Genomic DNA, 24,261 nt, shown 5'->3' on the forward strand with positions numbered 1-24,261 from the left:
AATTTTGGCGAATTTGGCGAGCGCGTTGTGTAAAAACAAGATGCTGGCAACCTATCCTATTCGTGAGCCTCTTAATCCATAGTTTGTGTTTTCCCCCACCCTTATCAAACGTCGTACTTAATATAAACAGAAGCAAAGATCCCGCATCCTTTTAAACTCTTCAGATCACTTCAATCTCAGACCAGAAATCGTTTTCTCTTACTCGTTATACTCATCCATACAACAAGTAAGTACACGTTATCGTCTGATTTTTATTTTACATGACATTTAAAATATGTATTAGAAATTGATTTAAATGAATCATTTTTTATTCTTAAATATAAAGAATAGAATGTTATGTCTTTCGTAGTTTTTAAAAAAATTTAACTATGGTATTTAACGCACTCTTAATGTATATTTCTTGAATCTCTTTTTATTTAAATATCAATCGTTTGATATCGGAAAATATATTTTTCTCTCTTTTATTTTTTTACTCCTTTAATATAAATTTTCTTTAATCTTTTATTTGATTTTTCTTAATAATTATTTATGACGATTAAAGAAATAAGCTTTATAAAATAATTTTTTTAAGTTCTAATGATTGCGGTAACTCTGTTGCTTTTTCTCCACAAACAATTTGAGGTTTGGAATTTTCGGAATAATTAAAAAAAACTTAATAAAAGTACACATGTTGAAATTGATGGTATGAACGGCTATTCGACAGTAAAGAAAAGTTTAAAAGAAATATCTATACTGTAGTTTAATTTAATATATGCACAAAATACCACACACATACACATCACTCAACTATGGCCAAGCACCTAGCCTCATTTTTAAGACTTTGTCTTTTAACTGCCATGGTAGGATTGCCAAGGTAATTTTGACTCAGGTCAGACGACGTGAACAGTGCCTGAGCTGGTACTCTTTTTTTCCAAACTTCCACTGAAACAACAAGAGGACTTTCAGCCACGACTTATTCAATGTACATACACGCCGGTTGTTTTGTGTTTAACCACCAAACGAACGAGAATGTATTCCAAAACTTAATATTGATACTGCTTCTGGCGTATTTTGATCTTATTTTTCATTTATTTTAAGACTAATTTAAGGTTTTAAGTTATTATAGTTTTAAATAAATAATTAAAAAAAATAATTAGAAATGAATAATTTTAAATAAACAATATGAAATAAATGATTTAAAAAAATTATTTTAAATAAATAATTGTAAATTTTTTATTTAAGCTGCAATTAAAGTAGTTTTATGATTTTTCAAAAACTCATCGCGTATATTACTGAAATTAGTACCAGTTTCATTTGATGATTTGTTCTAAAAAGACATGCACACAAAATAACACATTTTCCTCAAAATAACACTAAGTAACTACTGCTCAAAAAACCGGAATTTTGATATAAATATTTCTTACCCTTTTTAAATAAATTTATTGGGAACGTGAAGATCCGATAATTAGATCAAAAGTTATTCAGGGTGGTCCATTTTTTTGCTCACTGTACAGTCAATTTTTAGAACACGATTCTTTAAAACTAAGTTTTTAGCATTTCGGGAACAGGGATTCAAGTTTACAGTACATTTTTTATTAAAATCAATTTAATGTTCGGTTACTTTATTCTTCTTACTGATTATTAATGAGCTCACTCTCATGCTATTTAAACCATTTTAATTCATTAGAGTATAACTAAAAGCAGTTTAAAGAGTTTCAATTTATTCCGATATTTCCAATTGTTATGTCGCCTGCTAATTGTATAATCTGGCTCTTAGCAAGGATCTCTATCATACCATGCTACTTGGAAAAAAAAATCTCCAGGATTTTCTAATCAGTCCAAACTTAGGCGGATTGCAAAAAGTACACTTGCCTTTAAGCAAAGTAGAAAATATATCATTCATTGATAATGAGCCTAATTCATTTCATACAATTTTCAATAAGTTCAGAGTAGTGCAGGCTAATTGTAATAGCCCCATAGAGATTTATTGCGATTAACATGCGTGATTTGAGTCTGATTGAGTTTGCTTCGAAAATTTCCTTATTAGTCTAAAAGTATACAAGCTAATTGTAATAAACCTAAAAATAATTTCGCACCGATCATAAAGTACTGAAAACTTTTTTAATTATCTGGGCGCATTGAAAAAAGACGACGAAATTGTAAAGAGCTAAATTTTTCAATTAACCTGCGATAGGCAAACCACTCAGTAACTAATGATTGCTCAGTTTCGAATTTAAAAAATAGGAAATTCGAAATTTTATTGCATCCGAAAAATATATTTTCCCTTTCTTCTTATGTTTTAGGCCACTTACCACCAGAGATTCACCAGTTTAATATTAAATTTTAAAAAAAAACTATGCTGAGATAAAAATACGAATAATAATTTTTAAAAAATACTTCTTTCTTTTTTATTTACCATTTTATTTTTTTCCTACTGAATTTAGCACCTATTAATCTTTATTGATATACTGACGTAGAAAGTAGGATATCTATTTAAAATATGAATCTAAAAATATTTAAAACATGGAATTTCGAAGAAAATAATTTGGAGAAAATATTTTAGTCTCTTCGGGAACTAAATATTCAGAAAATATTAAAAAAAAAAAGCTATTTTTCTGCATTTTCGTATGCAATATATTTGTACAAAAAAACTTTTTTTAAATTTTAAAAGATTTTTTTTTTCTTCCTTTTTTGCAGTTCGTAAAGCGTATGTAAAATGGTTTGTTAAATTTGAAAAGTCCGTTTCATTCTTTTTTTTTCTTTTCTTTCATATTTGCATACCGAATACCCTGTTTAATAAAAGTAAACAAAAGAAATCGAAAAATTAAAATCGAAACTCCCCCCCCCCCAAAAAAAAAAAGTTTTTCAATACAAAGCTGCTGGTGGTTATCAATTTATGATATTTACTACCCACTTCAGTATAGATTGAGCCCACGTCTTCGAACGGATTCCCGGGATAAAAACCCGAGTTCCGAGGGTAGCGTTCCTAGCTTCTTCAGATTTATGTAACTCAACCATCTGTAGAAATGCTTAGTTTCAGATAAAAGTTGATCAAATAACCGTAAAAACCATTTTTACCGGAAAATGTTACAGAAAAAAAAAATCTGATTTTGCGGTAAAACGGATTTTGCGGATGATACAGCTAAGTGCCGGTACTTTATACCGTAAATTGATCCGGGTTTTTTTTTACAGTGCACTATAATAGCAAAAAGAAATAATATATAGATATATATATGTATATACATAATATTATTTTCTTTAATTGAAAACATTAAATCTATTTTAGAAAACAACTTATTCGAATGAATAATGGAGCAACAACTATAACTATTCTAATTTTTTTTTATAGTTCAATTCTTATTATGTTATAATTTTTATTTTAATTATACTACATTATATTCGATTTTCATATCAATACATAATTGCTTCTTCAAATTACAATGAAACTGAATCTTAAATCCATTTCATAATAGTATAAGGAAACATTTTATATTACCTATTTGGAAATATTAGAAATTCAAATATTTTTTTCTTATAATGCATTTTTTAAATAAAGCAAATGAATAAAAATGCCTTACCGTATTGTTATTTTTTTCCTTCTTATGCCTTATAAGTTGGATTCTTTACTTATATTGCAATAATTATGATAAAATCGTTATAATATTTTTCTTGAAACGAATTAGTTCATAACATAAAAGAAGGATATTCATTTGTTATTTTTTTTTTATTTGATACTTATTCCAATATCTTTTTATTTCTTCATTATCTTCTTCCACCCGCCTATTGTTTCATATTTTTCAGTAGATGAACACTTACGGAAAAAACGCTAATTATCATCTTGCCATTTGTTTTGAGTTTTTTGGTAATATTTGTAAGGCCGTAGTCTGATTCTCTTTTTTTTCCTTTCAAAAAGCACATTTCTTCATTTTGAAATTTCATTTAATATTTCTTAAATTCATTCTTATAACGACAGTGTTTTCGTCATTCTATAGTTTTATAGAAACTTTCCATTATTATTTCATTTCTCCATTTTTTTTTTTTGTACCGGTATTGAAACTCCTCTATACTTTATTCATTCAATCAATAATTTTAACTTCACTTGTTCTTATAAGATATTTTATGGTAAGTGTTTTTTACAACGGTATTTGATTCAACTGACTGCTTTTGAAAATAAGTAATGTTCAAAAAATGCATAAGATTTTGTGCGTAAAAAATCATTTTATACTCTAACTGTGAATATTTTAATTCGAATTCAGAATGCTCTTATTACAGCCTGTTAAACAGCAAAATTTTTACGAATATTTATGAATTTTTACGATACTATTTCAATCAAACAAGCTATTAAGTTCTACTAATGTTCACAACTGATTATGTAGTAAAACTTCAAATAACTAATGTACAGTTTTCGAAAATTGTTTTGTCTTAAATAAGTTTTACCTCTACTTTTTTTAGAAAAAAAAGTGAGCACAAAAGTGAGTTTTACAATAAACAAACCGCATTCGATAAAAGTGTGTATTCGTTTAATGCAAGTTCTTTTTTTTAATGATTTTTTTCCCCTTCATTTTTATAGTTCGTTAGTGTGAAGTTTGCTAGTTGTATAGTGATGGATATTTTACTATTAAGTGATGATTTGATAATCTTTGCACATTTTACATTTTTTTTCTTCTTTTTTTTAATTTTAGGCACTTTTTTTTTAAACTTATAGTGGCGTTTTTTCTTTATTTTACTTTTCAGAATTTTGTGGTAATTCTTTTTTATAAATTTTTGTGACTCTAATTTTTTAATATCATTAATCTGCTTCGATTAAAAAAGTTAACGTTACTAGATTTTCCCTTTCTTCTAGAGACTTTTGTTATTTAGCGTTTAATATTTATTTAAAACATCAAGAATTTTCTTGATAAGAGCATTTTAGTTACGTATGCGTACGCATTTTCTTGCTGTACGTTTTTTAAATACAATCTACGTATTTTACATGGATTTTATTCATACGTAAGTTTAGGAAAGAAATAATATTTCAGATAAAAATTCTTGCATAACTGCAACTGTTGTTGTAATTATTATTATTACAGCTATTTTTTTTATCTTTTAAAGGCATTAAATCATCAAAGAGGGACTTTACATCATCAAAATTCGGATTTCATTACTATAAAATTTAGCATTTTTTTTCTTTTTTTAATTTGTCTCTCATCGATCCTTCCTCTTTTCATAGAATTTTTCTTCACTAACATTTTCTACGCTTGTTTTTCCGCAACACATAGTATTGTATAAATAACTACCAATTTTTTAAGCATTAGCTAAAAATCTAACTGACGTCTTTTTGTCTGGATATTGTAAGTGAGCTGATTTACGAATAAGCTTCATGTGTCATATCTTATAAGTCCTTTTGAATTTATCGATAAAAACCCGGAATAATAAGAAAATGATCCAAATATTTTTTTTTCTTTAAAAAATAAGAAACAAATTAATCTGCATTTGAAACAAAAGATTCAGATCATCTTTCGCAATTTTATAATGGAAAGTAATTTAGAGATGTTATTTATTTTATCTCACTTATACTTTTAGAACTTAAATAAAACAATTCATTATTATTTTGAAAATAATATAATGTGTAATCTGAAAAAATATAAACTTGATCGGTATATTCCTGTACGACCTATTTTAATTTAGAAAGTAAGGCACTCTATGCCAATCCCCTATTTTTTTGACCTCAGAGGCATTCAACTTATTTATTTCACTCCCAGATTATCTTTTCACCTGCTTGTGCCTTAAATTTATTGGGTCATAGGATAATTTTTATTTTTTAGTTGTTTTCAATTAAGGTGCGATAGCATTGCGTTCAAATAATATTTATGAAAACCTTATCGTTGTATTATTTCAATTAAAAACTAATTTATTAATTTTAAATAATTGTACATACCTATTAAGCGGATCACTTTACGTATTGTTAAAAAATCTTATATTCTAGAAATAACTAACACAATTCGATGTGCTTGAATAAACACAAACTTCATATGTTTTAGTTATAAGTACACACATTAATTTAGTGAGAGCTCTTTGAAAAAAATTTATTAAATTTTATTTGGTTGGTACAGTACACTGACGTGTACAAGTTAAGCACAACTTGACATATATCAACAATTATGCTTAGCTGTTGAACACTAGCGTACACGTGTCTCTGAAAAATGAAATAAAAAAATTATACACAGATATATATATATATATATATATATATATATATATATATATATATATATATATATATATATAGAGAGAGAGAGAGAGAGAGAGAGAGAGAGAGAGAGAGAAAGAGAGAGAGGGAAAGAGAGAGAGGGAGAGATGTAATAGTAAATCAGTAATTTTAGAGAAATTGTTTTTTTTTGTGTTAAAATTTGCTGTTTTGATAAAAAGAAAAAAATTTATTGAAATGCCTACGAGCGACACAAAGAGAAAATCATAAAAATGCTTCTCATGCTGGTAAAATGAAAATAAAAATTATTTTAATATTATTGGAATCTGCACTTTACTAATTACTAAGGCCCGGATTTTGATGACATTTGCATTTTTTTTTGCATTTTTTGCATTTTTGAACATTTTTTGTCTTATAGAGCATTTTTTTAGATTCATAGGGAATTTTTCTTTAAATTTTGGGGCGTATTTTGCATTTTAATGCATTTTTTAAAGTTTTTTGTTAATTTTTTCCAATTTTTACTGTTTTTTCTATCAATTTTCATTATTACACTGGCTTCCAAACAATGAAGAAAATCTATGGAATATTAACAGGTGAAGCAAAATCTTTTCAAATTGAAGAAGAATTGTAAGTAAGTGAGACCGTCTTTTTCAAGTACGCACCTATAACATCAGTAGACGTTGAAAGAAGCTTCTGCAGGAATGAAAATTTACTTTCAGGCAAGAGACGCTCGTTTACATTTCAAATTATCAAAAAACATTTAATAATCCAACGTAATTCTGATATTTAGTAATATTATGAGATGGAGGTTGTTATATCCATTAAAGTTTCTATACAAAATAAAAATATTTTGGTGTCAATATATTTTCCTTTTTTTGTTATTTTAGGATATAAAACATATTTTTCAAACTTTAATGAACGTAGAACAAGTATTGCATTGCTTTATATTTTTTAAATGACTCATAATAATTTTAAAGACCAAAATATTTTTTTAATCCAATATTTTTGCTTTATTTAAGGCATTTTTTGCGCAATTTTTGCATTTTTAAGGGCATTTTTGACCCTTTTTAAGGGCATTTTTTGCACTTTTTAAGGGCATTAGTTGAGATTTTTTAGGTCATCAAAATCCGGGCTCTACTAATTACGTAGAAAAAATTGAGATATGTGAAGTAACTCATTTAACTTTTTATTATATTTCTGTTCCAATTTAACTTAAACTTTTTATTATCCTTCTGAATGCTTATAAAAAGTAAAAGGAAGATTTTTATTTATCTCTGCATAAAATGATTGATCTTTTATTCATATTGCAATATTTTCTATCTTCTAATTATGCAGTGGTTTCTTTAGATTTTAATAATTCGATATGATTTTCAACTGAATCTACAGAAAAAAAAATTCGAAAAGTGTTAGCTGGTTCTAAGAATTTGCATATAAAATATCCTTAAACGAAAATATTAAAAAAAATTCCAGTTTTTGAAGGTCTATTTAAAGCAATAAATATATACTTCTAAATGAGCATATCTATTTAATTTAAATTGATTTTCTGAATAAATGTGTTTTCATGTATCAAACGTGTAATAATTGAACATGATTTTCTTTGTTTAAAACACTGGTATATTTAGGAGCAAAAAGTATGCAGAATCAACTTAATATACGGAAGAAAAAAAATGTTCTGAAATCAAACAGATAAAATTCAATTTCGATGCAACAATAAAATATCATCTAAACATTCTTTTAGTAAACTAAAAAAAAAGAATGTTTGTTTACAAACTATGATATAACAAACGACTTTCTCAAAGCATGAAACCTTGAAATCGCTTCTAGCCTCTAAATTCTTCTTTTGTCCTTTAAGCCGCCAAAAAGCAACAATGAAAGTTGGGTTATAAATGTCATACTATTAAGTAATTTATTCAGAATATTTCATAATTTTTCACGCTTAATATGAAAGCATCCATCAAATTCTTGTCTTCAGAATTTCCGGTATTCCAGGCCTATATTCATTAGAAAGTTTTCAAGAGATAGACATGGGGGGAAAAAAGAAGAGAATTCTTTGTGGAAGAAATAAGTAAACCAACTTACGCAAGAAGCGAGGGTGGTTTGTTGAGTTGTATTATGTTGAGAGTAGAAAAGTAAAAACCCATTATCATTTAAGCCTGAAATCAGCAATTATTTCAGAGTTCTTTTTTTCCTTTCGTCGCACCATTGCATGTTTTAAGCATTCTCGTGCGCAAAGTGAAGAGAACTACACTGAATCAGATCGGTCACGATCAGAGCGTAATTATACCTATATCGCGCAATTATTGTCTGGGGAAAAACTGTCTTTACTGTTATTTCTATTCTTTTTTTTTATCATTTGTTCTTGTCTTCAACGTATATTTTAAGATATCATAGCGAATTTTGAAGGCACTATTCAGCGTATTTTAAAACGATATTTTTCAGTTATTTTCACTTTCAGGAAGTTGGGAAATAAGAGGGTAAGGTAATATTTGACGTTTGTTTATTTATTTATTTATTTTTTTTAAAACTGAAATAAAAAAAATGAATCCTTAGAAAGTACCCTTTTTCCTACCTTCTACATCATACCTTTTTCGCAAAGAATAATATACAATTTTTCTTTCTTCTGTAACAAGAGTTTTTTTTGACCGGTCTTGGATATTTTCACGTGATTGATTTCAAATATGTAATCGGTTTCTTCTTGGAACCTATAGTTTTCTTAATGGCATTTTGAGTATATGTTTTGTCGAAATATATAAGTTTAAAAACGTTACATATAGCAGGGAGTAGCTTAAATGTTACAGCAACTTCGAGGGGAGCTAGGGCACATTTTCCAGGTTAAAATTGCATAAGAACCCTTAACCGAAAATGCTGTCATGCGCCACTGAGGGCGCTACCCTATTATGAATTGTTTCTTCATGTGGTTCTGCACAGGTCATAACAGGCAAGCGTCCCCAGCCGCGTACAATGGCATTTTCAGCCATGGGTTTCGATGCAATTTTAATCCTGATAATGAACCAAAACTCCTCTAGAAGAATGTCGTGACATTGACGCGACATCCTGTTATACATAACGTTTTTAAATTTGTACATTGTAACAAAAAATAAACTCAAAATGGGATTTAAAAACTCTGTAACATAAGGAGCTAAACCAATTTCAGATTTGAAATTCCCATGACGGAATTAGACAAGATCAAGTATCTGTATAAATACAACAAATCTTTTTCCCTCTTTGCAAAATAGTTGCGAGTAAGTTATATTATCAAGAATTTCACCCGAAAGACATGAAAAATATAAATCACGGCATGGCTCTGAAAGAGCTTTGAATTAAAAAATGCAAAGTTATATCATTTTCGTACAATATTTATGAAACCTAACAAGGGTAAAAAAGTCATAATACAGCTTCTCACTCTTAAATATTTCATGAGGCATATTTAGATGTTTTTCCAAACAATCTGTGTCTATTTTTTATCAAAATAGATTATGTTTATCTAACGATATACGTTAAAGAAAATTAATAGTTAATATTAAGTATGAGAACGCAACTAAATAAAGGTAAAGAAAATTACTGTTTATATGAGAAAAAAAACTGTGTAAAATAAATGAAATATAATAAGCATTAGAAATTGCAACAATTTACTCTATTTGGTACCGGTATTGTCGACGTCGCTTTGTCCAAACAGGATGCTCCTCAATGACCACTCTAAATAAATAATTATAGAATCTTTGCAAGGCATGAAGTCAAAAAATTATGCTTTACAGAGACCGTTTATTAATATATAAATGAGAAAAAGATACAACAACGATATCAAACTGCAACGAGTTATATCATATTTAAGTTGATCAGAGGAAATGAGAGAATGATTAAAATCATCAAAACTCTGTTTATTTTCTCTGTAAGACTTGATGACTTACGCCTTTTGATATGAACCACTTTTCAACTTCATCATTGTTGAACTTGACCTCTATAATAATTCGTTAGCATTTGATTACATATAATTTTCATTTTAATTCGTTATTGTTTATTTATTTTATTCTTTACAAAGTTTTAAAAAACAGGCATCAAGGGCGATTATTACGAAGGAGTATCAAATTTATTAAATTTTTGTGAAAATATGCTTTCTTAAAGATCATTATTAATTAAATAATTTTTAGAATTAAAACTATGCTTTTTAGAGCAAGAGAAAACTATATTTTTGCATGCAGGTTCTGTTAAGCCGAAACTAGTTATCATTACTTATTACATGTATCCCTTAAAGAAATTTATATACACCGAAGAGTCATTACATTATGACCACCCTCCATCTATAACAATGGGCTCGTCCAGGTTTTCATGGTTTCTCGCCCAGGAACAATGTTTTCATAGGGCACATTAGGATCCATAATCCTTATAGAACAATCCCTGACGTCTGTAAGCTATGTGAACATAGTTGCAGGCCAAGTTCACCCAGTGGCGGACTAAGGCTAAAGCGGGCCCTAGGCAACATTATTATTCCGAGCCTATTTTTCAGTCATGACGCATACTTTTGCGTTTGGTAGTTTGGTTTTAAAGTATATAGTGTGTAGTTCGATTTAATTATCGGCTTCCAAGAAAAAAAAGAATAAAAATAATATACATGTACAAAAATTAAATAAACATGATTTATTAAAACAAAAAAACATAAACATATTAACACTACAGCGCGAGAACGCGAGAATCTCGCATATTGTTTTCTTTTCTCGCATTAAAAAATTATTACTGCGAGAAATTCGCACATTCTATAAATCAATTTCAAAATTCGCGAATTTCTCGCATTTTGGAAGAAGCTTCGAATTACGCTATTTAGAATAAAATCCGTTTCACTTTTCTTCCTGGATCTTTCATTATTTTCAACATTTGCTCCGTTATCTAGCTTCCCTATTTACCAGTATTGTTCAGAACCTTTTCGAACAACAGAACACAACCGAACCACGGAACCTCTTTCAGAACACATTTCTCTGCAACCACGTGTTTACCGTAGGTAAGGTTTTTTCATGTAAGACGTTCAAATTTTTTATGCACTAATGTAAGATGGACAAATACCTAGTAAATGCAAAATCTTCTATGATGATGCAGCAAGAATATTCAATGCTTTAAAAAATAGAAGACGTTAAAAATGTATTATAATAAAAGGAATGAATTTTTTTTTTCAAGTCTATTTGTGTTTTTTTAGTTTTTAGAAATCTCACTTAACTTTCTGAAATCTCACCCTGTTTTTGATAAAGGGTGAGAAATTCTCACCCATTTTTTTTCTATGATGAAAACACTGCATAATTTATTAGAACAAACAATAATACTTATACAAATATACCCAGATTGATTAGTTATATTGCCTTTTTTTTCACTTTTAATTCTGCAAACTCGTCAGTTAGTTGGTCATAATTAATACAGTTATTTAATAACTCTTTTTTATGTAAAGTAATCGTAAACTATTTAATTTTTGTTGACCTAATGTGGATCTTAAATTTTTTTTTATTCTGACCATTACTGAGAATGATCTTTCATCGCTTGCATTTCTTATTAGAAGGGTCAAATAAATTCTCAGAATTATGCTTAAATTAGGGAATGTTGCAATAATATTATTTTCCTGAATAAATGACTACATGGATACAGGCGAAATAATATTTTATTTACTTATAAAAGTCACTTCATTCATTCATACTTCATTTTTCAGTTTTGCTAGGTTAAAATCTTGTTCATAAAATTTTAATTCCTTTATTGAAGAGTCACAAACATCACTATAATGAAAAATTGCTTTGAATTTATTGTTAATAGTTCTATATCCCTCAGATCTTTTTTTAATGTTGCTAATTAAAGAATCGCATAGAACAAAAAAATATTAACTTTAAAATGTTCTTTGCCACTGAATCATATTTCATGTTCTGGAATTTCATCATGAAATAGTTTTCGTATTTTCTGCCGTTTTTTATCATTAGTATATGCAATATCTTTAACTTTTTTTGCTTCTTTTTCTAAACTGTCAAAATCATCTCTAACAGTTTGTATGAAATCTATCAATGAATCATATATTGAAACTACTGTATTTAAGGATTCGTCTTTTTGTTGAAGAGTCTTGTTTGAAGCATCTATTCTCTCTAAAATCTTTTCCCATATAGAAAGTAACAGTACATACTCAAATGTATCAAGTTTTTTATGTAAATCGGCAGCTTCGAATCTTGTTAATGGTTTTTCATCTTTGTTTGAGGAAAAATGACGTAAACAATGTTTAATTTCTTCATAATTTTCATTTAAGGATTTCTCAACATTGGAACGAGCAGACCACCTGGTGTCACAAATAGGTAATACTCAAGTGTTTGCTCTTACAAAATTTTTGGAATGCATTCCCGCTATGTGTAGAACTTGAAAAAAATACGTACAATTCCTGCACGATATTGAAAAAAGCAATGCAACGATGCGAATGCGATTTCCATGCTTCCAACTTTCGGCAGCAGCGTTTCCAATTAAATTTAATGAATGATTTGCGCATGGTATAAAATAGGCAGAAAAAATATGTTCTTTTATTCTAGATTGGAGTCCCTTATATTTACCCGACATATTAAACGCATTATCATAACTCTCCCCCAGACAGTTAGTGATGTCTAAATCTACATTATTTAAAAATTCTTAAATGACTTTCTCCAAGTTTTTACCAGTATGAGAAAATAAAGGTAGAAATCCCAAGAATCTTTCTTTTATATCACTTGGAAGAACATAGCGAATAATAACGGTCAGCTGATCTACGTGAGATATATCAGGTGTTGAATCAATAATTAGAGTAAAATTTGGCTTTTATTTGAGTTGTAAATCTTTCGTCCACCCTTGTCTTAATCTATCAAATGTTCGGCATAATTTCATTTCAGCTATAAATTATGAATATCACGTTTTTCTGTTAAATAAAAATAAAATTTAATTACAAAAATTAAGAACCTAATTTTCGGGCCCCAAAAATTACGGGCCCGCGGCACGTGCCTAGGCCTTAGTCCACCCATTCATGGCAACAGTTTTTCCTGCGGGGGATGGTGTTTACCAACAGGATAATGCACCATGTCTTTGAGGGCTAAAGGTGGTCCTACATGTTATTAGCATGGTGGTTAAAATGTAATGGCTCTTCGGTGTAAGTTGTTGTTGTTAATTTACGTCGCACTAGAGCTGCACAATGGGCTACTGGCGACGGTCTGGGAAACATCCCGGAGGCTGATCCGAAGACATGCCATCACAATTTTGATTCTCTGCGGAGGGGATGGCACCCCCGCTTCGGTAGCCCGACGACCTGCGCGCGAAGTCGAGCACTTTACGGTAGCACAGTTTAACGAGGACCAATACCGCACACCCTCGGTCCCAACGCAGACTGATCCAAGTGGGTCACCCACCCGCACACTGACCGTAGCCAGTGATGCTTGACTTCGGTGATCTGCTGGGAACCGTGTCTTAATGATCAGTCCACTGCGGGACTCGGTGTAAGTTACTTAAAGATTTATTAATTAGTCTTTTTTCCTGAGATTTAAGATACATTAAGATCTCAATCACCTCAATGATATAATTTAATACTGAAGAACATATAATGAAATACGAGAAGTTTTAATGTACGCAACTAATTGCAATTTTTAAAATTGGCGTCTGAAATGTATAATAAAGTACTGTTATAATTAAAAGTTAATTTCCATATTCATGTTTAATAGAATGATGTAGTGTTATGTTATAGAATAATGCACTCGTACCCTGTATAGAATAATGTAAGAGATTATTTTAAAAAAGTTGATTTATTTTTCAATTTGTTTTTTTTTCATTGGTTAATATAAAAATCACTTTTCCATGCAATTAGAACAAAACTATGTGACAAAATGGTCTACTTATTAAATACAAAAAGTCGTATGCTGCGCAATCATGCCTCATTTTTATGAGTTTCCAACTTAATAATTAAAAAGAAGTCATCAAAACTATTTTTTGTATAATGTAGTGCTATGTACTCGTAATAGATATTATAGAATAATGCAGGAGATTATTTTAAAAACCTTGATTTATTTTTCTATTTTTTTTTTTTACATCCATTAACATAAAGATCACTTTTTCCATACGAATAGAACAAGATTATTTGACTAGATGGTTCACCTACTAAATACAAATAATCGTCTGCTACACAATTATGTCTCATTTTTAAGAGTAACCAACTCAATAGAAAGAACGTATTCATTGCTTGTAAGAATTGAACAATTTACTAACTTTGTATTGCTCTCTTTTGAAATAAAATTCTTTCTTTTGAACGTTCATAAACCGTGACCGGAAAGGGAAGGGAGAGAGCAAAATGAAATGGAAAGTAATTGGGAATGTTACCTTTCACGTTCTATTGTTTTCCAATAGAACCGGATGGTTTTTCCTAACTGCTTTGACATTATCTTTTGTTTTTTCTTTTTCTGGATGGATTGTCAAAATGTAATTATTAGTTTTTATGACGATAATAGTTATGAATGTATAATTTTGTTAAACATTGTTCTTAACTCCTTGCTATACGTAGTACATGAATTCAGAATGGTAGAACAATGTTGTAGCTCACTTATTGAGGGTGTTTTTTTAAGTATCTCTCTCTTATATATATATATATATACATATATATATATATATATATATATATATATATATATATATATATATATATATATATATATATATATATATATATATATATATATATATATATATATATATATATATATATATATATATATATATATATATATATATATATATATGAAAGGGTAGCAGTCATGGTGAGTGATGTTAGGCCACGCAGATAGCAGTTGGAAGGCAAAAAATATTTTATTAGCTTCACATAGTATATTTAAGACATTTTCTAGCAAAGGCGGAGCTCAAATTCGCCCTCAAAAACTGTGTGCTTAAGTTTTTATCTTAGGGAAAGTAGCAAAGGAATTTCCCTCTATTTTGTTATATTTGAGGGGAAAAGGGAAGTGATAAGGATTACTATTGGTTTATGAAAGAAATCTAGCGTTTCCCACACAGAGCATAGGGAGATATGTCCTGCTCTTAATTAAATGCATAGTTGAGCCAAAAATAGATTTAAGAACAGGATGTGGCTTTTAAAAGTGTGAGAAAGAATTTGGAATAGAATAATTAATTAGGAATAAAGTAGGAGTTGTTTTATAGCAAAGAAACTAACATAAAAAGATTAATAAAAGCTTTTTATGTTATATATATATATATATATAACGTCGTTGCCGAGTGGAAGGATTAAAACAGGTCTTAAGTCGGGAAGGAGGGTACAAAATTTATTTATTAATTATTAGGACAGTGCAGTCATGAGAAAAGGTAAAAGTGTACACGAAAAGTTGTGCTCCTTGGTTATATGCTAGGGAAAATCTTGCAAAGTAAAATCCGTAAAATGTGTTATTTTAGGGAAAGAGGGAAATCTTAGTAGTTGCTATTGGTTTATGAAATAGATCGAATGTTTCCCACACAGAGCAAAAGGAAATATATCCTGCTTTTAATTAAATGCATACTTGAGCCAAAAATAGATTTAAGAACAGGATGTGGCTTTTAAAAGTGTGAGAAAGTATTTCGATTAGAATAATTAATTAGGATGAAGTTTTATAACAAGGAAACTAACATAAAAAGATTAATTGAAGCTTTTTATGTTGCATCCCCCTTCGCCAAAATTGTTTAATTAGAATCCAAAAATTTAGAAATTATCCATTTGCAAAATCTTCCCTATGGTAGAAGTACAAAAAAAATAACCAAATTTTTAATGGTAACAATATATAAAAGTAATATAAATTATAAAACTTTTACATATGTTCTCATTGTAAAAATTTTAACACAATCAAAAATCTGTAGTAGCATTATCAGCAATTTTAAGATTTTCATTTTCAAAAAATTTTTTTTACTTAACAGTTTTTTCAGTTTTATAAGTATTTTGTTTAAAGATCACATTACAGTTTTTTCACTATAAGAAGTATTCTTCATAATAACACAATTTAAGTTAACTCTTCAATCATGATAAAAAATTATAAAAATTTTTTAAAAATGTGTAAGTTAAAATGTAAGTAACACATAATACAAAAAACACTTTATCAGGAAAAATTTTAAACTGAAATTAGATTTGAGTCTTGTTTACCTTGTTTGAAAACAAAATGAAATAAAAATGACACAGTGGTTGTTACTCTGAAGTCCAAAACTTCAGTATTGACTTCATTTTATCTATTATTTACCTTACATATTTATCACTTTAATAGCTAAATATCCGAAAAAAATTTCTTTTTTTTTTCTTTATGTCCAAAATTTGCCTTCTGTAACATTTTTTTCTTTTCTTTTTCTCTCTTATTCTTCTATCTACTTTCTTTATATTTATTTATTTATACTTTTCTTTCTTGGTATTTTTATTGCAATTATTAACCCGGATTTCGGGAAATATGTAAAGACAAATTGCTTTTATAATCAGAAAAGGTGATCAGTCTTCTCAGATTTTGCATTACAACCTGTTTAACACAATCGCTAATTGAAATCTAAAACAAAGCTTTCAAATTTAATATGGTATTAAGGCAAATCAGTTTTTAATTTTTGACTGATCTAGCTATTTTCCTTATTTTTAATCTGAAGTGCAAGTTTGGTTAATTTGCAATTTATTATTTTTTTTTCATTTATATCTTTCTTCTTTCTTTTTGGACATAATTTTTTTTTTCAAAAATTTTAGCTCGGATATTTTTTAAAGTAATTTTTGTGCAGAGATCTTAATTGGTTATTTAATTTGTCACAGTTGTGTGTTAGGAAATTCAAATATTTTATTCTATTTTAAACGTTTTAAGTGTATTTGGTTAATAAATTTTTCAATTTGTGTTTGATCATTTTCCCATCTGTATGCTGGAATTAAAGTTCAGAAATAAAGAAACGATTTGTTTATGGAAATTACTGAGCTAGAACAGAGCTATGAACTAATTACCAATGTTGGACTAAAGCATTAATCTCAGGCCTCACATTTCAATGCAAATTCTAAAAACAAGTATTTTATTTATTTTTTAAACTATTTGTATGAGTTCTAACATTTCTTGATTTAATTTTTGCCACACCGAAATTGCATTCAAATATTAAAATTTAATTTCAATAATTATTGCAGTTGCAGTACGAAGAGAATAAAATTTAAATGGCATTTTCATCTTAACCCTAATCACTATAGTAAAACAGAAATATAAATTCTACTAACCAAAAAATCATAGAAAGTGTAACACATAAAACAATAAATATGAAATTAATTTCCCGAAACACTTTTCAATCAAATAAATCAATTAACTGAAAATAAAAATTTAAAGAAATAAAAATTTCAACAGTAAATACTATCAATGTTTAAAAAATAATTTTTTCAATTGAAACGTCAAGTGTGAGAAAAAATTATAATTATAATCTATAATTTTTGTTTATTTACAAGAGTGATTTCTTTTTTTAATCAATAAAAATTCAAGAAATTGTTTTATGAGAACTGTAAAAAAAATTAAAATAAGGGATACAGGAAAAAGTTCGAATTAGACCAAGAAGATATTTTGAAAACTGCAACATCAGAGATGAAAGTGCGTTGAAATTCCGTAAAGGCAATTCCAAAGCCAAAGACGCGAGCTGCTAGGGAAAAAATTTGTTTCTTCGTTAAGATGAATCATAAATTAACCACTGAATGGAGAAATTGAAGCTTATTTTTCTTTGAGTTCTGAGTAGGTGGGAGGGAATGTCGGACATCTAAGGAGACCATCGTAAACCATTCCGGGGTGTGAAAACAATTATTCATCGACGATAAAATGCAGAGCAGCACTGGGAAACTTTCCGTAAGTCACTTGTAAAGGAAAAGGATGGGATTTCAATAAAAACATTTTAATTATCAAGAGTTCGATGCAGTTTTTCTTTTTAGTCCAAGGAAAGAAATTGAAGCTCAGCTTTCTAGTAGTCTCAGGAACGTAGACAAAATATGCAGCATAGACATATGGAAAACCGATGATCGTTTAGTTCCACTGTGCGTAGGTATCATTTATAATAAGCAAAAAGTTTGATGATTGAAGAGTTTATTTTTTGTTGAAGAAGAATTTGACTGCTTATTTACCAACTGTTCATTTGAATAAATGATTTGAAGTTATTCCACATTTCTTGATGTACCCTCTTCCGAAGTTGATTTATTTAATTTCAAATGAGATATTAAATATCTTTAATGTACCGTACGTACCCGTACCCCGTTCCCGACCGTTTAATCCTGGCGACTTATAACGTCGTTGCCGAGTGGAAGGATTAAAACAGGTCTTAAGTCGGGAAGGAGGGTACAAAATTTATTTATTAATTATTAGGACAGTGCAGTCATGAGAAAAGGTAAAAGTGTACACGAAAAGTTGTGCTCCTTGGTTATATGCTAGGGAAAATCTTGCAAAGTAAAATCCGTAAAATGTGTTATTTTAGGGAAAGAGGGAAATCTTAGTAGTTGCTATTGGTTTATGAAATAGATCGAATGTTTCCCACACAGAGCAAAGGGAAATATGTCCTGCTTTTAATTAAATGCATACTTGAGCCAAAAATAGATTTAAGAACAGGATGTGGCTTTTAAAAGTGTGAGAAAGTATTTCGATTAGAATAATTAATTAGGAAAGTATTTATCGTCATATATATATATATATATATATATATATATATATATATATATATATATATATATATATATATATATATATATATATATATATATATATATAGAGAGAGAGAGAGAGAAAGAGATTGATTGATTGATATTTATGTAGTATATATTAAGTGCTTTTTTTTTCTTTCGAAAAATTGTTAATTTGGCGAGATTTTTATACCTTTAGAAAAATTATTTACGTCAATAAATAACACTGGAAAAAAAAATTCTGTTGTATGAGATTTTCTAAGAAATCTTAGATATTTTCGTATCGCTGATTTCAAAATCGGTTTCTCTCTCCAAGCTACAGTTTTTTTTTCGAATTGCATTTTTTGTCTATTTGTTTACAAAATGCACAAGCTTGAAAACGTTATATAAAACAGGGGGTCGCATAAATGTTGCGACAAACTTTTAAAGGAGTTAGGGCTCATCGTTAGGATTAGAATTACATCGAAAACTCATACACAATAATGTCGTCTTACGCTGCTAGGGGAGTTTCCCTATGATGAACAGTTTCTCCGTGTACTTCTAAACAGGTCATGATAGGGAACTGCCCCCAGATGCGTAAGACTACATTTCTGGTCATGTGTTACAATACAATTTTAATCCTGATGATGTGCCCTAACTCCCCCTGTCCCTGTAGACCCCGTGTTTTATATAACGGTTTCAAACTTGTAAAAATATACTAAAAATGTCATTAAAAGCAAACTTTAGGAGAAAAATTAATTTCAGATTTGAACTTCTCACTCGGGCCAGGGTATTTTTTTTAACGCACTGTACAGATAAATAGCAGTTTTAAGGTTAACATTTATTTAGCTAATAAAAAATATAAACATATAAACATTCTTGCATTTCAATATGCATTATTAATAAATTCCTTTAACTTCTCCTGCAATGAGTAATTCCTTGAATATTTTTAAAACATTTTCTCTGTAGTTTTGATACCTTTTTTTCTCTAGTTCTTTTTGGCATTGTACGATATAAACATTAATCATGTCATCACTCATCATATAATTAAGGAAGATTGACATGATTTAAAAATATTGCTTTAGCATAATTAAGTTTCATTATGAGTAATAAAAATAAAGTTGATTGTTATTACCATACGTTGCGAGTCTTGTTCTCTTTTAAAAAAATTAACATACAATTACTAAAAGCTTATGTTGAATCAATGCAATAAATTGTATTTTCAAATTATTGGTACTACTTATCCTTTTATTATAAGTGTTTTGTATTACCTTTGTTATAAGTATTTGTATATAGACGAACATTACATATTAAATACTACAATTGATTCTACAATAGATATTATATAGTACTAGCATTACAAAAATATAATTTTTTATTATTCCATTTTACAAGTTCAAATGATTTATGTAAATGCACGTAGCATAAAGATTCAAAAATATAATTAAACTTTTATAATTTCTTTAGATTATAATTACGGTAAACATTTCATTTCTTCTTTATAACACTAAAAATCTTATCTATACAAATTGAGTGTCTCAAAATTTATTGGCTATAACTGCATAAGGTAAGTTCGAGCAAAAGTTGATCCGAAATCATGAAAAAAGAAGAAAAAAAACTCATTTATTAGTTACAGAAAACTGAAAGGCAGTTTTTATTACTTCATTTTTGATAGATGTTTTTAAATTAAGGGTGGTAAACTCGGTGCATTTTGTTTTTGTATGAGGTAGGCTTAAAAATGATTGCGACGCCATTGGGATTGCAGGTATTAAAAATATACCAAAAGAGCGTAAACTTTTTTTCAGTTCGAATATCTGATATAAACGAGACTAAACTAAAAAAATTTTGAGCTCTGTAACTATATTTCAATCTTGTTTCAGGAGGATCTCTAAGTGGAGTAAATCTATTAAACTATAAATACATATTTTCGTAACCGACAAAAAAATACAATGTTGTGAATAATTTATATCATTATATTTATACAGTTGATGTAATAAGTTGAGCGGGAGTTTAATTTCTTTGTGTTGCGCTTCCGAAAAAACAATGAAATAAAAAAATCTAATCAATAAGGAAATCCTTTCGAAAACCGGAAAAACAGAAGAAGAATAGCAAATCCACTGTTTGTACTTCCGAAATCAACAAATATGTGTGTTAGGTTGTAGATAAAACAAGTACAACTTACACTGGGAAGCGCGCGTTGACCATTGCATTTGTACTTAATTTCTCTTGATTCTTTTTGTTACTTACAAAAATTTCAGTAGTATATAGTTAGGAAATAATGTAAGACGCAGTGATCATAATCAGAATTTCAGGAGTATATATTATTTTATTTCCATTTTAAATGCATTACTTTTACGCAGTTGAAATAACTTTTGTCGAGTTTTTGAAGTTTAATGTGCATTTCTCAAAAAACATTTTAAAAATTAAAATAAAATTACTTTGTAATAAATAAAAATAACAGTTTACTAAATTAAATTATTATGTTTTTAGAAACAAATCAAATTTTCTGCCAAAATAATTAGCGAACTTATCACTCTTAATTTAATTTTAAAAATAAAAGTTGTTTAGATATTTAAAAATAAGTGTATAAACTTTTATTATATTTGTCAAAATGATAGAAAAAAAATCTATGATCGAATTCTTGGAATCATTTTTGATCAAATTCTGGCGAAACATTTTTGAGGTCAATCGCACCAAAAATAGGATTAAAAGTATCAAAATAAATTTAATTAGCAAAATAAAAGATAAACCAGATAAATTCAGATAAAACAAGAGGGAGTAAAAGGCAATTATTACGCCGGTTTTTAGTGTCAGCTGACAGTTAAAGTTGTTTTGATTAAGATGCTTTTAATTCCAATTTTCTTGTAACTGACCCTTATCTTGTTAGATTGTTACATTATTTTACCTTCTTTTAAATTTTAATTATAGACGATTTAGGTGTTTATTTATTTACTTTACTTCATTTTTGCTAAAACTTCTAAAAATATATATCATGGGGTGAAAATAACGGACCCTATATATTATTTCTCTTGCATCTATCTCTTTTTTTCAACAAGTATGAAACTTACAGTGATGATAAGTTGATTTTTTTTATCAACTGATAGCATAACACACTGTTAATTTCGAATCAAATTATAAATTCTCAAGTACCACGGGAATGAAATTTTTTTGCCGATTTTTATTACTCTTACTAAATTACTTGTTACAATGTAATATAGAAAATAAAAAATAATTACTTTTATTTTTTTCAGGTCAAAAATGGCTTATCAACTTTTCACCATTCTTCTAGTTTCTAGTATATTGGCACTTATTGGAGCACAATGCATCACATCCAATGATATAATAGTCAATGAAACAAGCATTGGAATTACAGTTCGTAATCTCATCGAAGGTAGTACTCGATTTAGTATGGACCTACTACGAACTCTGAACGAAGAACAAAGGCATAATAAGGATGCCAATGGTGTTTTTTTCAGTCCCTATAGCATTTGGTCTGCGCTACTTATTACATACATGGGTGCAAGAGGAGCGACAGAGCAAGAGATGAAAAATGTTTTAGGCCTCAGCGACAGCGACAAAGCAACCGTATGGGAAGCTTTCCGCAATATCAGAAATAACAATTTTTACAAATCGGACAGTTTTCTTCAGGATTTGTTTGAACCAGCGCTTGCAAGTTATCAATCGGCCAACAGAATTTATTTTCAAGAAGGTACTACTTTCAAAGATTGTATGAGAGAGCTGTTGGCTGATGATATTGCCTTTCTTGACTTCGCGAATAGAGCTGAAGAAGCTAGAAATACTATCAACAGCTACGTGGAACAAGAAACTAATAATAGAATAAAAGATTTAATACCGCCGAACGGAATTAGTGCTTTGACAAGAATGGTAGTTGCTAATGCTGTGTATTTCAAAGAAACTTGGCAAAACCAGTTCGACCCGCAAAAAACATCACGTAGGAGATTTACTACTCCTTATAGAAAAGATATCTTCGTAAATATGATGAAAACCAGAGGAAAGTTCTTGTACGGTAGAAGCGAAGAACTACAGTGCTATGCTTTAGAACTGCCTTATACTGGAAATACCCTAAGCATGATTATTCTTTTACCGAGGAACCGTTATAGCGGGGTGGATATCTTAGCCAACAATCTCACACCTCAACGATTAAGAAATCTTATAAATGATATGTATCCTCGAGAAGTATTCGTTCAACTTCCAAAATTTAAAACCGAAAATTCTTTTGAGCTTTCATCAGTTCTTGATAAAATGGGTCTGAGAAGTCTGTTTGATACACGAAAAGTAGACCTTTCTGGTTTCACTGGTCAGAGAGAATTCTCAGTTGATGCTGTCATCCACAAATCCTTTATCGATGTCAACGAAGAAGGTACAGAAGCTGCTGGTGCTACTGCAATTGTAAGTTCTCGAAGTGCAAAGGAACTCGAAATTGCAGCATTTGTTGCAGATTATCCTTTTGTATACTTGATTATGGACAACCTATCAAACACCATTCTTTTTCTTGGAACTGTTCGTAAGCCACCGGAAATTGAAAGTAGCTAGTTTAGAAGCTATTTTTTTTAACAAACTATTATTAAACTGTGATTAAAAATAATGTACAATTATTGTTTGTAGGAAACCTCAAGTCACTATCATTAGTCAAATGACATCAGTATTATTAATCATCTGACGTTATAGAAGGCAGCTTCATCATTTTTTTGAATGTGCAACTTTGCTTGAAGAAGTTAAAATTTTTTGTTCAATAAAAAGAAAGTAACTTTTCAAAAGTGTTTATTTTCTTGCTTTTATTTTTTTTATTCGAGTGCAAATGAAGTTCTTAATATCTGAAAGACACTGTTTCATACTGCAGATAGTTGTTTCGTAATTCAGTAAATTCACATCACAGATAAAGAAAGTTATTTTTTATTAAAATTTTTCACCCATATTTTAATGTATAAAAATATTAAAATCAAAAAAACTATTTCATACTTTGGCGAACAGTTAAATTGACGAAATGTTACTAAGCTGATTATCAGGTATTAACAAAATATTGGTCATAGCAGGATGACAAATCTAATGAGCATTACAACTCACTTCATCTTGGATATTTTTAAACTAATGCTTTTAAGAGCTCTATGTACCATACCAAAATGGCGACTCCGATGAAAAGGACGTCTCTTTTTTTTTCCTAAAATTTTTTAGTACGGATCCATTATTCTAGAACTGCTTTGAATAAGCCATTATTACAAAATCTATGCCGGGATAGCCTGGTCGGTAGGGCGCTGGGTCCATGTCCGAGAGTTCGTGGGTTCGAACCCAACCGGCCGAATACTCCCCGTGTAGTTGGTGACTGATGCACGTTAAAATTCTGTCGAGTCGCAAAGTCCTCCATGCTCTCATAACAAATCAAGACCTCTGGGAGTACTGGATTGGAGATCGATCGCTCTCTGATTCAGGTCAAAATTACGATCTG

At 29.0% G+C, this 24,261-nt stretch overlaps 2 protein-coding genes across 2 annotated transcripts in view; both read left to right on the forward strand.

Moving 5' to 3' along the window:
- Positions 1 to 73: 73 nt before the first annotated feature.
- LOC107445421 (serpin SMSB4) lies at positions 74 to 23,575 on the forward strand. The gene is made up of 2 exons (XM_016059806.5): positions 74 to 226; positions 22,049 to 23,575. The coding sequence occupies exon 2, from the start codon at positions 22,056 to 22,058 to the stop codon at positions 23,349 to 23,351; it is 1,296 nt and encodes a 431-aa protein (XP_015915292.3). The 5' UTR covers positions 74 to 226; positions 22,049 to 22,055; the 3' UTR covers positions 23,352 to 23,575.
- LOC107445423 (serine/threonine-protein kinase Chk1) overlaps positions 11,342 to 24,261 on the forward strand; it is a 50,104-nt gene continuing 37,184 nt past the window's right edge. Inside the window, exon 1 of the mRNA XM_087150382.1 lies at positions 11,342 to 11,356. The gene's annotated coding sequence lies outside the window, so the exon portion shown is untranslated. The remainder of the gene's footprint in view (positions 11,357 to 24,261) is intronic.

The sequence above is a fragment of the Parasteatoda tepidariorum genome, chromosome 8 (assembly GCF_982258835.1).
Source record: "Parasteatoda tepidariorum strain Cologne lab strain chromosome 8, Ptep-v5.0, whole genome shotgun sequence".
Taxonomy (NCBI): Eukaryota; Metazoa; Arthropoda; class Arachnida; order Araneae; family Theridiidae; genus Parasteatoda; species Parasteatoda tepidariorum.